General features: G+C 43.9%; 2 protein-coding genes and 2 non-coding genes across 5 annotated transcripts in view; 3 read left to right on the top strand and 1 right to left on the bottom strand.

Moving 5' to 3' along the window:
* Window positions 1-7,414, bottom strand: part of RAD51C (RAD51 paralog C) — a 57,564-nt gene extending 50,150 nt beyond the window's left edge. For both annotated transcript variants that reach the window (XM_060258817.1, XM_060258819.1), the window contains exon 1: window positions 7,162-7,414. In XM_060258817.1, the coding sequence (XP_060114800.1) occupies window positions 7,162-7,396 (235 nt within the window). In that variant the 5' untranslated portion in view covers window positions 7,397-7,414. The remainder of the gene's footprint in view (window positions 1-7,161) is intronic.
* Window positions 7,415-10,926: 3,512 nt separating this feature from the next.
* The window catches only part of TEX14 (testis expressed 14, intercellular bridge forming factor), a 68,055-nt gene continuing 61,397 nt past the window's right edge, over window positions 10,927-17,584 (top strand). The window contains exon 1 of the mRNA XM_060258980.1: window positions 10,927-11,063. Coding sequence (XP_060114963.1) covers window positions 10,934-11,063 — 130 coding nt within the window. The 5' untranslated portion in view covers window positions 10,927-10,933. The remainder of the gene's footprint in view (window positions 11,064-17,584) is intronic.
* LOC132587420 (small nucleolar RNA U3) lies at window positions 13,053-13,257 on the top strand. The gene has a single exon (XR_009556428.1). It is a non-coding gene; the product is annotated as a small nucleolar RNA U3 (small nucleolar RNA).
* LOC132587419 (small nucleolar RNA U3) lies at window positions 15,277-15,494 on the top strand. The gene has a single exon (XR_009556427.1). It is a non-coding gene; the product is annotated as a small nucleolar RNA U3 (small nucleolar RNA).

The raw sequence follows: 17,584 nt of genomic DNA, 5'->3' as shown, positions 1-17,584 counted from the left end.
GCTGCAAAAGTTATTCCACTGGGAAGAACACCTTTAAATGCTCTGGCTTGGATGGCCCAGGCTAGTTTTATCTCAAGAGATCTTGGAAGCTAGCATGTAAATGGGAGGGGGGACAATCTTGGTTATATTGTACACTTTAATTTCTCTATTCTTGAATTGTCTAGTACAGGGGTGTCAAACATGTGGCCCGGGGACTGAATCAGGGCCCCAGAGGGCTCCTATCAGGCCCTCGAGCAACTGGCAGTCATCTGTTTCCTTCTCCCTCTCTCTTGCTTCCTTCTGGATCACAGCTTGCTTAATTGCACAGGAGCTACAGAGCAAAGCCTCTATTTTCTCCATTGGCTGAGGCTCTTCTCTTGAGGAAGGGGGAGGGGAGGAATAGCTTGATTTGCCAGGCTCTCTCAATTGCACAGCAGAGCTACTGAGTCAAGCCTCTCTTCCTTCTATTAGACTGATCACCATGCCCTTCAAGCAGCAGCTCTCTTTCTTCTATTGGCTGAGGCTCCCCCCGGGAAAGGAAGGAAAGAGCCAGAGCTTCCTTTGCCCAGTTCCATAAATTGCACAGGAGAGATACAAAGAAAACACCTTTAAGACAAACAAGTGCTAATGTTTTAAGTTTTTTTAAAAAATTAATTGCATTTGTATGAGTCCTTTATAAATTTTATATCTCTGCTACCTAAATAGGTACACGTGGCTCAGCCTGACAAGGTCTCATTTATGTCAGATTCGGCCCACAGAAATGAGTTTGACACCCCTGGTCTAGTAAGTAAGAGTTCTTCCAATTATGCCTTGGGAATGGTATGAGAATATGAGATGTTGCCACATTAACCATGTGTGGCCGGATGAGAGGTCACCTGGAGCAGGATACACATAATTTTTAAAAGCCTCACAACAACCCATCCAGAGGTTGCCTGTTGTGTCTCTGTTTTGATTTTAAAGACAACACTTTACCCGTCACTACTTTTTAATGTTTCTGTATCATCTGCCTCTGAGCATGCTCATTACCTGGAGCACAGCTCAGCAGCTGCAGCAAAGAAGCCTTTGCTCATCGCCACCTGGAATAATATTTTCCTTCTTGTTTCAAGATGTGAATAATTTCTGTTTATGCCGTTTGTGATTTTCCTAAAGATTACATCCCACCTCAGTCACCTTCATCTGGTTTCTGAAGCCGTTTTTCAAAAGGAAATCAATGTATTCTTCCATTCATGTTATTTTCCTTTTGAGCACCTATCTACCTATAAATAGCTACCTAAACCAAGCACAATCTCCAACAGTAAGCAGCCAACCAGATGCTGCTGGGAAATTCACCAGCAGGATATGGAAGCACCTCCCCTCCCCTTTGATGGTCCCAAGTATCTGTTATCCAACAGAATACTGTATCTGAACATGGGATTTCTACTTAACTGTCAAAGTTTTAATAGCTATCTGAGTTGGTGGCCATGCTGACATCTTGTAGTTGTGAGTTCCTCAAGTTCATTAGAAGGAGGCAGTGGTCCTGAACCCACTGTGAGTGAGCAAGCCCAGATCTTACTATTATGAGAAAGGAGGGGAAGGGAGAAATCCTTCTCCCTACATTATCAAAATAATTCATATATATTCGATTTTTTTTTTTGCTCAGTCTATAAAGCAGAACAGAAATCCAGCGGCACCTTAAAGGTCAACATTTAGTTAGTCAGACTATACTTCATCAGATACAATGGGAAGAAAGAAAATAATTTCCCTCATGTTTGCAGAAAATTACAGAAGGGGAAAGAGGGAGCCAAGAGAGGCCTAGCATGATAAAGCAAGTCAGGTTCTGTGTGGGATCTTGAACCACTTACACCGTTTTATGAATGATGGGATTGGTCAGATGAGCTGCAATAGATTAATACCGCTACCACAGTGGAAGCACCATACAGTCAGCATGAACTAACAGCGCAACCCTAAGGAAAGTTACTCCAGTCTAAACCCACTGAGATCGAGTAACTCTTAGGTCTGCACTGTACGTTTCCCAACAGGTTTGAACTCAGCCATGTAGATCCCCTTCTAAAAAACCCCACAACCCACTTTATAAGTGGTAGCTACTTATATCATTTTTAGAAGGGGAACTGGCAAAATGGGCCAAGTGTAACAAATATAAAATCATGTATATGTTGATTTTTTCCCCCCTGCCCTAATATTCTAGTATATTGGCCCAGTCTGGATAGTTGCATCCTTGAAGACGGAGCTTCACTGAAACAATTAAACCAGTAAACCATATAAGAGTATCAGTTGGCCCTAAAATGAATTTATTTTACTACTACCCCATGGGAGGGAGGTGAGAAAGGGGTGGGAAAAGGCAGGGTGGAAAACTGTCGCTGTCCTCAACCATATGCCTGGCAGAATGCCTCTGCCTTACAGGCCCTGCGGAACTGCATTACCGTAAATCTCACAGGCCGTGGATGTTATTACACAGAAAGTTCCACCAGATTGGGGCCGGTGCCAAAAAAGCTCAGGCTGTGGTTGAGGACAGCTGGATGTCTTTCGGGCCAGGGACCACCAGCAGGTTTTTTTTCTCCTGAGCACAGTGCTCTTGGGGAGGGAGGGCAGGGTACACTGGGAAAGATGATCCCAAAGATATTTTGGCCCCAGACCATTTAGGGCCTTGAGAGTTAATACCAGAACCTTGAACCTGATCTGGTATTCAACCTGGAGCCAGTGCAACTGATGGAGCATTGGCTAAATGTGCACTAGCCATGGAGTTCCAGTAAGAACCCATGCTGCTGCATTCTGGGCCAGTTGTAATTTCTGGGTCCGTCTGAAGGGTTAGCCCTCCATAAAGCAAGTTACAGTAATTTAGCACGGAGGTGGTCTACTCTGTGTGTGTGTGTGTGCGCATGCATGTGTGCATGAATTATATCAAACGTACAAGCAAGCACAAGGCCTCAAGGCTTATATGGCCTGGGACCTGCCTACCTGAAGGACTGTCTCTCCCCACATGTTCCCCAGAGAGTACTGAGGTCGAGAACCCAAAACCTTCTCGCTATCCCTGGGCCAAAAGAAGCCCGCCTTAAATCTACTAGGGACAGGGCCTTCTCTGTTATGGCCCCTACATGGTGGAACCAGCTACCGGAGGAGGTGAGGGCCCTGTGGGACCTTATTCAGTTCCGCAGGGCCTGTAAGACAACCCTCTTCCGGTTAGCTTACACCTAACTGATATGGGAAACTAATGTAGCTTTACCAGATTCTTGCTATTCATACTGTTATAAGGTTCGATGTTTTAAGGTTTTAAATGTTTTGACTGTTTTAACTGCTTATATATTTAAATGCTAATTTAATTTTATGTCTTATTATCTGTTGTGAGCCGCCCTGAGCCACTTTTGTGGGAAGGGCGGGATGTAGTGACCCTGGACTTCCTTGGTGGTCTTCCATTCAAATACTGACTGTTCTTAGTTTCCCAGATCTGATGAGATAAGGCTAGCCTGGGCCTTGTGTATGCTAATCTAAAACAAAAAAATAAATTAGTGTATGCTGATTTACCAAAAAATGTGGCAGCAAAGATCCAAAATGAGTTGTGAATAAATTATACAAATGTAAGACATTTACCTCTTATTCTTAACATTTAGTATGGAAAGGCTAGGAGGGATGCAGAAATGCACTGAAAGATGAGTCTGGTTTATGAAAAGAGCAAGAATCCAGGTAGCTGAGCTTTCGTGAGTCACTTCTTCAGGTTGGTATCTGAAAGCTCACGAAAGCGCCTACCCTTCCAGCCTTCCTCGTACCCTCCCACAAGGCCTGCAAGACAACATTTTTTCAGCTAGCCTTTAACTAAATTGCCAGCTAGCCTCTTAATTAAACTGCCGATATAGTAGTAGTAGTAATAATAATAATAATAATAAAATTTTATTTATATCCCGCCCTCCCCACCGAGGCGGGCTCAGGGTGGCTAACATTTTATAAATACAAAAGGATACCTAAGAGCATGAAATGCCATTGAAAATTTGATACTAGCAGCAAACTGTTTTCTTGTTGTATACTCTTTATTGTTGTAATTGTGAATTGATATTTTATTGTAATTTACTGTTTCACTGTTGTGAGCCACCCTGAGCCTGCTTCGGCAGGGAGGGCGGGATATAAATCTAATAATAAACAACAATAAATCATAAATAAATAAATAAATAAAAAATAAAATAAATAAAGGAGATTGCAATCCAAAGTGTGTCTTATACATATATATATATACACGAGGCTGGCCCTGCAACTAGGCGATTGCCTAGGGTGCTGGCCTTCCGGGGACACCAAATTGGGTGCCCCCCCATGTGACTTGGTGATATTATCAGTGCAGGTGGGGGGGGGCTCCAGAAGTTAGCCTTGCCTACGGTGCCAGACAGTCTTGGGGCACCCTGTAGATACATACACGCTTGCGCTTGCCTATTAAAAAATGAGCAATTTTCCTACTTGTTCAGCATTTAAAAACTTGAAGAACGATTGAAATTAAAGCAACAAACCCCAGTTCTTTAACTCCATCTAGTGGACTCAGGGTTACACAGGCAGCAATGAACCCATTTGATCCAGCAGCCATAAAACCGACAGCGCAGAAAGGGAGCGTCCAGTGGCACCTTTAAGACCAACCAAGTTTTATTCTGGGTGTGAGCTTGCCTGTACAGGAAAGCTCATACCCTGAATAAAACTTTGTTGGTCTTAAAGGTGCCACTGGACTCTAACCTTGTTCTATTGCTTCAGACCAACACGGCTGCTCACACCTGGATCTACCAGCGCAGAAAGGCAATAAGGCAGGGGTGGCCAACGGCTGCTCTCCAGATGGTTTTTTTTTGCCTACAACTCCCATCAGCCCCAGCCAGCATGGCCAATGGCTGGGGCTGATGGGAGTTGTAGGCAAAAAAAAAATCTGGAGAGCTACTGCTGGCCACCCCTGCAATAAGGGATGACATACGCGATGCTGCTGTACACATTCATTATTACTTTTAAAAAAAAACCCAAATACAGCTGAGGTTGTAACGCCATAACCCATCCCTTCAGGCTACATTTTTAAACGCTACACTCCATGAGAGAACTCCCCAAACATAAAATGGCCTAGCACAGGGATGGCCAAACTGTGGCTTGGGAGCCACATGTGGCTCTTTCACACTTATTGTGTGGCTTTCGGTCAGCCAGCTTGGAGAAGGCATTTCTCTCTTTAAATCGTTTCTCCAAGCCAGGGCTGGATCTAGAGAGGGGCGGAGGGGGCGCTGCCAGAAGGGGGGGGGGAACAAATTGGGTAGAGAGTCCATCCTATTCTATGGGCCCATAAGATAGAATGGGCCCACAAGGGGGTGTCATTTTTTGAATCCCCCCCCCCTCAAAAAACATGTAGATCCGGTCCTGCTCCAAGTCAAGGCAGCCAGCAGCTTGGAGAATGCATTTAAACCGTCTTTCTTTCCACCTCTCCCTTCCACATCTGCCGTCCTTCCTTCTCTCAAACATCTGATGCCTTGGGGCTCTCAAACATCTGACATTTATTCTATGTGGCTCTTACATTAAGCACAAGTTTCGCCACCCCTGGCCTAGCAGCAGGCAGGCTTACAGCCTTTCTCCCTGCCCTAATTGTTTTTAAGTCCAAGGGAGTTCGTTTGCTTTACAAAGAGACAGAGATCCTCTCTCCTGTAGGGTTAACAAGATATTCTCTCTCTCTTTTTTGGTGTCTGGCCTGGAGGTTTAGGAATATTCCTAGTTAGTAGCGATTATCTTGAACACCAGTTTGTTCTGGGTTGGAAGGTAGGGATATTCCTAGTTAGTAGCAGTTTTCACAGCTGGAACACATAAGAAGAGCCAGTTTGGTGTAGTGGTTAAGTGTGCGGACTCTTATCTGGGAGAACCGGGTTTGATTCCCCACTCCTCCACTTGCACCTGCTGGAATGGCCTTGGGTCAGCCATAGCTCTGGCAGAGGTTGTCCTTGAAAGGGCAGCTGCTGTGAGAGCGCTCTCAGCCCCACCCACCTCACAGGGTGTCTGTTGTGGGGGAGGAAGGGAAAGGAGATTGTGAGCCGCTCTGAGACTCTTCAGAGTGGAGGGTGGGATATAAATCCAATATCTTCATCTACCTCACAGGGTGTCTGTTGTGGGGGAGGAAGGCAAAGGAGATTGTGAGCTGCTCTGAGACTCTTCGGAGTGGAGGGCGGGATACAAATCCAATATCTTCATCTACCTCACAGGGTGTCTGTTGTGGGGGGGGGGAAGGTAAAGGAGATTGTGAGCCGCTCTGAGACTCTTCGGAGTGGAGGGCGGGATATAAATCCAATATCTTCATCTACCTCACAGGGTGTCTGTTGTGGGGGAGGAAGGTAAAGGAGATTGTGAGCCGCTCTGAGACTCTTTGGAGCGGAGGGCAGGATATAAATCCAATATCTTCATCTACCTCACAGGGTGTCTGTTGTGGGGGAGGAAGGTAAAGGAGATTGTGAGCCGCTCTGAGACTCTTTGGAGCGGAGGGCAGGATATAAATCCAATATCTTCATCTACCTCACAGGGTGTCTGTTGTGGGGGAGGAAAGTAAAGGAGATTGTGAGCCGCTCTGAGACTCTTCGGAGTGGAGGGCGGGATATAAATCCAATATCTTCATCTACCTCACAGGGTGTCTGTTGTGGGGGAGGAAGGGAAAGGAGATTGTGAGCTGCTCTGAGACTCTTCGGAGTGGAGGGCGGGATATAAATCCAATATCTTCTTCTTCTATAAGAAGCTGCCTTGTGCATCAAGGCCCTTGGTCCATAAAGGTCAGCATTGCCTACTCAAACTGGCAGCCGCCTTCACGTCACCTCCTACCAGACCTTTTAATTGGAGTATTGAACCTGGGTCCTTCTGCATGCCAAGGCGCTCTACCGCTGAGCCACAGTCCCTCTCAACAAACAGCTTAAAAACAGCAAGGGTGTTTAAAAAGAGATTTCCCATAGCGATGATCACTGGTTTGAAACAGTTCGTCGGAAAACCCGTTCTCTTTTTTTCCCCTTCTCCAAACATCCCCCCCCCATCTGCTGCCCGAAATGGTGCAGCCCCTCCTGCTGCTGCTGCGACAGCGGCCCGAACCATCTACCGGGCAAGGGGGAAGCCGAGTGCTTGTTCGCCTGAGGGACAGAGCGGGGCGAGTTTTGGCGGGAAGCGTCAAGCGGCGCTCCTCCGTCGGGCCCGGCTTCGTCTGCTGAGGCCTACCTTTGCTGAGCTCGCAGGGCCTGACGTCGAGCACCTCCGCAGCCGTCTGGAAGCCGGCGGCGACCAGCTTGGCCCGCAGACTGGGAGGCAAGGGGAAACTGCCCAGCTCTCGCGGCTGCTCCATGAAGGAGGCTCGCAGCAGGGGGACGGCTCCGCCAACTGTCCCCGCCCCGGGACGGCCCAAAGGGGACGGCTCCCTTCCCTCCCTCGGAAGAGCCGCCGCCTCCTTCTCCATCGCCCTGTGAGGCTGCGATCCTAGGCAAGGCTGACTTGGGAGTAAACCCCGCCGAATCTAATGGTGGTGGGATAACTTCCATGTCAAGAGGAGCGTGATGCTGTAAGCGGCTTTAGGGCCCCATTGAGGAGAAAGGCGGTTTATAGAAATTTTTAATTTTTGTTCGATTTTTAGTCCGCCCTTCCCGTAGGACAGGCTCGGGGCGGGTTACGTCATAAAAAAACCACCCAGCAGTTAAAAAAAAAAACACCATTTAAAATATATAAAATCTAAAATTACAGAATAACATTAGAGGCTAAAATGGCAAATTCTGCCTCACAAACATGCCCTATGGTCCAGGGTTACCACATTTGCAAAAGCAAAAAAAGGAGTCTTGTTTCCCGACTGACTACTTCAATCAAGTGGTCCCTGGGAGAAATCTTTTAAATAGCCCTACTATTTAAACAGTGGTCGTTGCTACTAACCAGGGATATTCCCCTAACTGTCCAACCCCCCAAAAGGGTATTTTCGTCCTGTTTGCTTTTTTTTAAAGTCCAAAAGAGGATGGGTTCCAAAAAAACAGGACATGTCCTCTCGAAAGAGGTCCTCTGGTAACCCAAAATTAAGTGAATAAGATAATAAGCCAGACCTGATTTTGGGCAACCCCAGCCCCGTTGGCCCTAGAGGCAAGGGGGGGGAGAGTGGGATCTATGGGGATTTTGCCTGCCTGCATGCAGCCAGATCCTGGGCTAATATCTCCCCCTCCCTGCATCCGTTGTGGATTATTAATTGATCAGTCAGTCGGCCTAAATTCTGTAGGCATTCTTCCTATCTCAATCTGTACAACTTTTATGGACAAATATGTTTTTTCCCCTAAGGTATTGTTTTTACTTTGTGAGATGCCCTTGAGCAGGTCTCTGGAGAGGTGACCTACACATTTTCTAAATATCTTTTTCTCTTTCTCAAAATAGGGTTTTCTGATTGATTTCAAGGTTCTTGCTTGATGGGAGAGGGGAGGGATTGTATGCAAGAGTGCAAAACCACATCTGGATGTACCAACCCTGGTTAGGTAGCAAGGCTTTTTTAGTCCAAAGGCTCACTTCCTTGTTTAAGGGTTTATGGTTTCCAGGAGGCCTGTAGCTGGTACAAAAAAAGATTTAAAAAGAAGAAAATAAACATTTGTACAAATATAATTAGAAATGATAAAAATGGGGGGTGACTTCTACATGCATATAAGGATAATTTGAATTAGGTCTCATTTCAAAACAAAGAATAACACATTTGAAGCCAATTTCAGTTTTTGCTGCCAAAAAAACAAGAAAAGGTTTCCAAGTTGACAGAAAGCAGGCTTCAACTGCCTTCCATTTTTCATTTTGCTTAAGCTCATAAGGCTGGCACTTGGCCAGTTTTTGTTAATCTAGTTTTTAATATTCATGTTTCCTGCAAAAATTTTGGCTGCCAAAATATGTTCTAAATGTATATTTAGGTAATCCTTTTTCACATAGTCAGAAATGAGAACTAATGGAATACTTTTAAGACTTGGACATTGAAAATTTAACATATAGGTGATTTCTGATATCTTTTCCTGCAATTTTTGCAATTTTTTTGCAAATTTTGCAAAATCAAGCAGGACTAACACATGATTGTGTCAGTAAGCACCCGTCCACAGCTCGTGTTTCAAGCTTCTGTCAAACTGTTTACTCAAAAGTGAATTCAGATGGGAGTGTGCTTGCAAACACGTGTCCTGGATTGCAGCTTTTTGTAACCAGAATACACCTTTGGAGCATATGTGAGGAATACTGTAAAGCAGGGGTGTCAAACTCATTTGTTATGAGGGCCGGTTCTGACATAAATGAGATCTTGTTGGACCATGTCGGGTTGGGCCAAGCCATGTTGGGCCGGGCCATGTGTGTATATCTATTTAAAATTAGGTAGCAAAGATTTAAACTTTATAAAGGATATAGACAAACACAAATATATATATATATATATATATATATATATATATATATATATATATATATATATATATATATATAAACTTAAAACATGCTTACAAAAAATAAGCGCTTATTAGTCTTAAAGGTGCTTTCTTTGTATTTCTCCCATGGGATGCAGGGAATTGGGCAAAGATGAAGAAGGAAGCTATGGCTCTTTCCTTCCTTCCCCAGGGGACTGGGGGGAGGGAGGAGCCTCAGCAAGTAGAAGGAAGAGAGGCTTGGCTCAGTAGCTCTGCTGCGCAACTGAGAGAGCCTGGCAAAGCAACCTCTGCCTCCCCCTTCTCCTTCCCAAGGGAGGAGCCTCGACCAATGGGGACCAATGGACCATTTTTCCTGAAGTAAGACAAAAATGTGTGAACTGGAGGTTAAAAATCTGTGAGCTAGCTCATGTTAACTCAACTTAGAGGGAACACTGGTCTTCGTAAGTCATCTGAGAGTTGCTGGCACTTCCCATCACAAGCAACCACCAGTGCTTAGGCACTAACTGTTGGATTCTATGGCATTGAGTGACAGTTGAGTATAGATGTTACTGAGCATGGGCAGAGTGGGCAACTGGATAAGAGGTAGAATGATGCTGAGGGAAAGTGGATTTATTAGTGGGATAGCTGGGAAGTGATTTGCTGATGATTTGGAAGGGGCTTTTGGCATCCCCCCTGGATACAGCTGGAGATTTGGAGTTTAGAGGAATATGAAGAAATGTACAGAAATGCTGAGGGCAAGAGTGTGGAACTGAAAGGTAGTTTAAGGGGAGGATTAAACATATGGAAGCCTTGAGGAGGGGGCAGAATTAATTAATAAATGCTGTTTCTCCAGTCATTACTTAAAATTCGTACAGGTAGAGTTTGCCTGAAAAGGTATAAAAATTGATCCCTCCATTAAATAGAGGAATGGGGGAAAATATAAGCCACTTTGGGGTCCCAATGGGGAGAAGGGTGGGGCGTAAATGAATTTTAAAAACTTAATGTAGTATTCAATGCATAGTGAGGGAGAAGTGCTTTGCATAGTAACCCACAGCAAGTACAAAGCTGATCTTTTTTTTCATTCTTGGGAATCAGTTGGTCTAGACCAGGGGTCCCCAACCTGGTGGTTTCTATGGGAGCTAGGGCACCCACCAATGCCTTTCCTGGCACCCATCAAGGGTTGTTTGAAAGTGGGTGCAGCCAAGTCAGGCAGTTGCCTAACAGGGCCTCTGAATAGCCACTGGTGATCTGATTGACTGGGCAAATTAAAGTAACTTTTCAGTGGCAGTTGCCACCACAGTGTTAGTTTCATTCTCTCTCACTCTTATTTTCCAGTGTATTTCTAAAATTAAACCTCCCCCTCCCCCAGCTGCAATTGGGCTTTTTCTGTGTTTGTGGCTCCACATCCGGTAGCACCCCTTTTGTGTTAGGCTATACCTCCCCTGGCAGGCTTTTATGTAGTTGCACTCAGCACCTTGTAAACCTCACAGAGTTCAGTGAGAATGAAGCATGCAATGCTGGGTTGGAGCAGCATTGACCTGAGTTTCCCCCCCTGATTGTAAAAATCTTCCCAACTTTCATTCTGTTATCCAGGAATCATGGCCCATGCTCTTCCTGTCCCTTGCCCTGTCCGGCTTGGCAAGTTTAGAACAAATTCACTGGAGGCAGAATTGCATGAATATGTAAAGGAAGGGAATTGCAGGAAAGTGAAAAGGCTTCTGCAACAAGGTGAGGGCCGCAGTTTTTCTCTGAGCTATTTAGTAGGTGTATTTTAATATAATTGCATACGTAATGAAGAGCATGCATAAGCAGCGTGGTGTAGTTGAACTAAGACTGGAAACAGCTGTTTTAAAATCCCCACAGCCATTAAACTCACTTGATCAGTTGCTGTTTTAACAACCTGACAGGGTTGTTAAAGATGAACTGGAGAAGGGGAGGGGAATCATATACACCACCCTAAATTCTATGTGGAGGAAAGTGGAATAGAAATGTAGCAGATAATGTTCACCCAAGTGTAATACAAAATGTAATTAATATCTTTAAAGAAATGTGGGGGTCTTTTTCTTTGATTCCTTTGATTTTGATTTGAAGTAGCAGAGTGGTGAACAGTGTGACTTTTTACCCAGGAGGTGTCTGCTTCATATCTTACTTTTTGCTCAGTGTTTCTTGACAGTGCACTCTTTCTTGTCTTCCATTTTCTATTTGCAGTATAGACAAGCCTGTCCCCATGTGGAAAACCCCTCTGTCTCAAACTGCTACTCTCCTCCCCAGATGCTTGACAAATGTTATTTCAACAATTCTCACAGTGATCCTTATAAATCAGGCCAGTGTGTTACTGCAATGTGGTGTAGTGCAGTGTGGTGTAGCTGTGCAGTGTGGTGTAGTTGAACTAAGATTGGAAAGAGCTGTCCAGTTAATCTTTGTAACAACAACCCTGCCAGGGAGGCAGGGCTGAAAGAGCAACTGACCCAGTGAGCTTCAGGGCTGAGTGGGGATTTGAAAATAGTTGTTTCCAGTCTCGGTTCAACTATACCACACTGTTTAATCGCAATAACACTGGTCTGATTTATAAGGATTGCTGGAAGAACTGTTAAGATAATACTTGTCAAGTGTCTGGGGGAGAGCAGCAGTTTGAGAAAGGGATTTTCCACATGAGGACAGGCTTGAATATTTTCCCCATTGCTGCCAGTACAATGCAGCAGCAGCAGAGCTTCCACATGCCAGTGTGGAAGCTCTGCCAGTGCCAGTGCCAGTTAATGTCCTCCCCTTCATTACAAGGGCTTTTCCAGGTTTTTCTTACTCAGTTGCAAAGCATGCTTGGGAAAGATTGGGGAAAAGCCAGGGAAACCAGGGCAAATAACTTGTGTGGAGACAACTAAAGTGAAAGCCTCCCAAGGTTCACAGGACTTAGATTCATGATTCTTTGGATGCTGCAAACACTCAGAAATAAATAGTAAAATAAGGCACTAAATCAAATGTAGAGGTGATTGAATGTCACAAAGTGCCCAGCCAAACCAACACAGATGAATAGATGGTATAGAAATGTTTATTTTTTTACAGGAAGTGTTGTGGTGATGATTGCTATTGGTAGTCATAGCTTTTAAAAACTTTGCAGAACAACATTTGTTAAATGTACACAGATACTGATGCAATATTTTAGTGTTGGTGGATGTTTAAAGTTTTGTAATATAATTCATTGAAGAAAAAGCTGCTTGAGGAAGTGCTCAGTCCTGTTCTGAAAAGCCATGTGCTCAGTCTGCTGTGGGAGGGAAAGTCTGTTGGTTAAATATACGTTTTCAGGGGTAATTTCTGTATTGTCTAATTTTGAGGTCCCCAGCCTTGTTAAGCCTAGAATTTGGAATTTTAAGAGAGAGATAGTTAGTAGTGGATACTATAGTGCTAATCACAAAATGGCTGCCTCAGAGTCTTAGCAAATCACAAAATTCTGCAAGGTTCTAAGCCAAGCATATTTCTATATTGAAGGCAGGTGGTTACGAATGGGCAGTTGCTGCAGAAACAAAGTCCATGCATTGTGGGTGCTTCCAAAGTGCTTCCAGCATTGAAGAAATGCAGGAAAATTGGGGCTGGCTCTTTGATTTGGGGAAGCGCTCCGTTTTGGTTTGTGTTTCTAAAGCAAGGAGCAGTTTGTGCACAGGACAAGCCAAGAGACCTAATAAAGACTATATCTGCATCCGGACCTGGGAGGAACAGTTTTTTAATACTATACTTCTAGGAGTAATTTCTGTAGTGTCCAAACTAGACAAGTGTATTTGAAATTGGTTTGTCTTGCCAGCTGTGAGAAGACCTCAAAAGTGTTCTCATGTGAGAGTGAACCAAGCAGGTATTGTTGCTTTGATGTTCTTGATGTTTGCTTTCTTTCTAAAAGAATGCAGAATAGATAATCAAGCCTTCTTTTGGCAGCTCTTTTCCAAGTATACACTCATTTCCTTTAGTATGTGAATCTAGCTGGGAGTGTTCTGCTTCCATTAATATTCTTGTAAAAATGTAATAAAGTAATAGGCTTCTGTATGTTTGCTCAAGATCAAGGCTTGCTTTATTCAGTAGGATATGCTTTTAAGCAAGCCCGCAAAGGAATGATGCCCGGCTTTGATGCACAGTGCAGACCCTAACTAATTCAGTGGGGCCTATTCCACAAAGGCACGTGCTTGCTAAAAATCTGTGATTCAGACATAAGCTTTTCTGCATTGCATCACACTTCTCAGATGTTTTAGGTAGACTGTCAGCAGTCAAATGCCCATAAAAATCAAGATTATTTTTTTACATAAAATTCAAATGTCAGGATTACAGTAACTGTAATATCAATAACTGTTGATCACAGTATTCATAATTTTGCTAAATTGCCTAAAGCAGCAAGGGAGTCTTACTGAACTCAGCGGACATAACACATTTATGATTGGCACTGAACTCAATGGACATCGCATATATATGATTGGCACTGCAACAAGTCAGAACTCCCTGGTCTTTGTTGAATCCTCAGGAAATGCAATCAGGTGGTAAATGCTAATTCAGCAAGACATTTGACTGTAGCGGTTGAAAGGAGTGAGAGTCCCAGTAGCACCTTAAAAGACTTCATGTAAGTGAGCAGTGATGCATGAAAGCTCATACTTTGCCACAAATTTTGTTAGTCTTTAAGGTGCCACTGAACTGTTGCTTTCTAATCCAGCAGTTTTGCGTCGCTGACCCCAAGGAAGACTTTTATTGAGGAACGGTGACTTCGGTGTCACCAAGTGTGTGTTGGGTGGCTAAAATACTCTCCCACTGGCTCACAATCAAGGTGTCACTGGACTCAAACTTTGTTCCACTGCTTCAGACCAACAGTTACCCGCCTGAAATTATCTTAGCGGAAATCTTTACAACTGCCCTGTGAGGCTGGCCAGCAGTTTCCTGCCATCTTCCACAGCTTGAGAGTGGCTTATTTAATGCTGCCATCCTATCTGTGATTACTCAGGGATAAAGTTTGACTCTGTTCAGTAGGACTTCCCTGCTTCGGCGGGGAGGGCGGGATATAAATCAAATCAATAATTAGGGTTGCTAACTCTGGGTTGGGAACAATGTTCCCTCTAAGCTGTGGAGTCTTGTGAGCAGGAATTCTACTTTGTGAGCTACTGGCATTAAAGTTGTGAGCTAATGCATACATTCGTTTGCTCTGGGGCCATTTTTCATGAGCAAAGACAAAAATCTGTGAGCCAAAAAACTATGAGCCTAGCTCACACTAACTTAGTTTAGAGGGGACACTTGTTGGAGATTGCTGAAGATTTCACGGGGGGGGGGGGGAGCTGGGGTGAGGGACCTCAGCAGGCCGCATTCCCAAATAGTCCGCTCTCCAGAGACACCCATTTTCCCCAGGGGAACCAATCAGTGTTTTCTGGACATCAGCTGTAATTCCGGGAGATCTCCAGGCCGTATCTGGAGACTCCTACGTTAACTGTGCTAAAGATTTAATTTTTTTTCTCTCGAGTGAAGAAGCCGTTTCAGCAGCGGCTTTCTGGTTTACAGAACAATTTCATGCAATATTCCTCGTAAGCAAAGTCTGGGCATAAAGAACCACGAAAGGCTGTATTTAAACGGAGTAGCATTGAAGTAGTTAATCCTCTTCTAGAAGGTGATTGGAAAGCACATGGCTTTCGAAGAGCCAATGAGCGAGCACGAAGCTAGCAAGTTCCGGGGAAAACGGCAGGGGAAATGATTGGCTGTATGCAAATCTGAAGCCGCGCGGGGAGACGCCTTTTTTAGTAAATACGATGTTTTAAAACCTTGTTTTATTAAACTTTGAACAGTTTTTTAAAAAACAAATAGTTATTGGTGTCTGAAATCAATCCTCCGAAGGGAAACGGGCGACCAGGGGTGGGTTGAGTTTGGCAACTGTGACTTGGAGAACTACTCAACAGAGCTTCGTGCTGGAGCCGTGAGGTTGTTCGTTAAGACTATACTTTCAGGGATCATTTCTATAGTTCCTAACTAGAGAAGTGCATTCGAAAGTGATCGGGCGAGCCAACCACGAGGACGAGGCAAAGTGTTCTCTCCTGAGCGTGAAGCAGACGGGAAGTGCTACTTTATTGTAGCTGCTTCTCCGTTCTTGATGATCGTTCTGCCTTCTTTTCTAAGAAGGTTGGAGGGAGAGAACACATTCTGAGTGGTTGATTCTCATTTTTTAGTACTAGTTAAAAATAATTTTCTTCTAATGGGAATACTTATTACCTTGTTAGGAAGGTGCTACTCTAGGGTTGCCAATCCCCAGGTGGGGGCAGGGGATCCCCGATTTGGAGGCTCCCCCCCCCCTGCTTCAGGGTCATCAGAAAGCGGGCGGGGGGGGGAGGGGAGGGAAATGTCTGCTGGGAACTCTGTTATTCCCTGTGGAGAGAAAATCATGGAGAATTGATCCGCGGGGATCTGGGGGGGCTGTTTTTGGGGGTAGAGGCACCAAATTTTCAGTATAGCAGCTAGTGCCTCTCCCCAAAATGCCTCCCAAGTTTCAAAAAGATTGGATCAGGTGGTCCAATTCTATGAGCCCCCAAAGAAGGTGCCCCTATCCTTCATTATTTCCTATGGAAGGAAGGCATTGAAAAGGTGATGGCCCTTTCAATGTGACGGCCAGAAACTCCCTTTGGAGTTCAATGATGCTTGTCACAGCCTTGATCTTGGCTCCACCCCTAATGTCTCCTGGCCCCACCCCCAAAGTCTCCTGGCTCCACCCCCAAAGTCCCCAGATATTTCTTAAATTGGACTTGGCAACCCTATGTTACTCTTTTCTACTATTTACAAGTATTTGCGGTACTGCTTATGCTCATTTTACAATGAGTCCTGTAAACTTGGTTTCTTGCTTTCTCGCTTTGATTACCTCACAAGGGCTTAAACCACGCAATTTCAGCTATGCATTCAAATAGATGCAGGTGGGCAGCCTTTGGTCTGAAGCAGTTGAACCAACAAAGCAGGAGTTAAGACTGGACTCTTGCTTTGTTGGTATGAAGCAGTACAACAAAGTTTGGATCCAGTGGCACCTTTTAAGACAAAATTTTAGTCAAGGTATAAGCTTAATTGTTTTTTTTTTTTTTTTTTTTTTTTTTTTTAGAATTTTACATTTTATTGAGATAGAAAAGAACAATACATAGACAAGAGAAAGAAAAAGAACAAATATACACCAACGAGCAACACATACAAATAGTACATAGCCTAATGAAAAGCTAGGCCATAGACAAAATACAAGCATCCATTCCCCCTTACCCAACCAAGCACACTGGGGGGGAGGAGAGGTTTCGATAAAATAAGAACAAGTTTTCTAATTATAATTTCACAATTATTTCAGCTGTACTTTACATAAGGTAGTTTAAAACTAAACATTAACCTTTTCCTTAGATAGTATTTATGGCATGTTTTAATATAGTTACTCCGTGTCAAATCCTTTACTTTTAGCCCATTTGTACACAGGATCCCATTCCTCCTGACACTTCTGCACATTTCCATTTCTTAATCTTGTGGACATTAGGTCGGCCTCAGCGGTTTCTAATAGTTTATTTATAAACTCTTCTCTGTTCGGGGTTTTCTCACCTTTCCAATACTTGGCATATAGTATTCTGGCAATTGTAATTATATACATTAGCAATTTCAACTTTGTTACCGGCACTTTCTGCCTGCAAATGTTCAAGAGATATAGTTCCGGCACATGGGTAATTTGTGTTTCTAAAATTTTTTGAGTCCAGATGTTAATTTGCACCCAATACTTTCTAGCTGATTTGCATTGCCACCATATGTGGAATAAAGAGCCTTTAACTTCTCGACATTTCCAGCACTTGTTTGAATATGTGGGGTAGATTTTTGCCAATCTATTAGGTGTAAGATACCACCTGTAAACCATTTTATATAAATTTTCTTTAAGATCTGCTGGTCTTATCAGCTTTAAATTCTGTTTCCATAATCTCTCCCATTCCTCTAAATCTATGTTATAGCCAAAGTCTTGGAGCCAACGGATCCATGTCTCCTTCACCACTTCGTCACTCATCTTAATTTGTAGCAGCCAATCATACACCTTGGAGATCATTTTCTGCTTAGATTCTATAATCAAATCTAACTCAATTTGTGTGTTCACAAAACCTTTTTCTTTATCAGCCCGAAATCTTGATCTTAGTTGACACTGAAGCCACCAACTTAACTTGCCAATCTCTTCTTCAATCAGTTCGTTTTTATCATTCAATAAATATGCATAGTCCTGTGGGCTGTCCCAGTTATACAGA

This window comes from Heteronotia binoei, chromosome 18 (genome assembly GCF_032191835.1).
Source record: "Heteronotia binoei isolate CCM8104 ecotype False Entrance Well chromosome 18, APGP_CSIRO_Hbin_v1, whole genome shotgun sequence".
Classification (NCBI taxonomy): domain Eukaryota; kingdom Metazoa; phylum Chordata; class Lepidosauria; order Squamata; family Gekkonidae; genus Heteronotia; species Heteronotia binoei.
The sequence above is the reverse complement of the archived record's forward strand: the minus strand, read 5'-3'. Positions and strand labels throughout refer to the sequence as shown.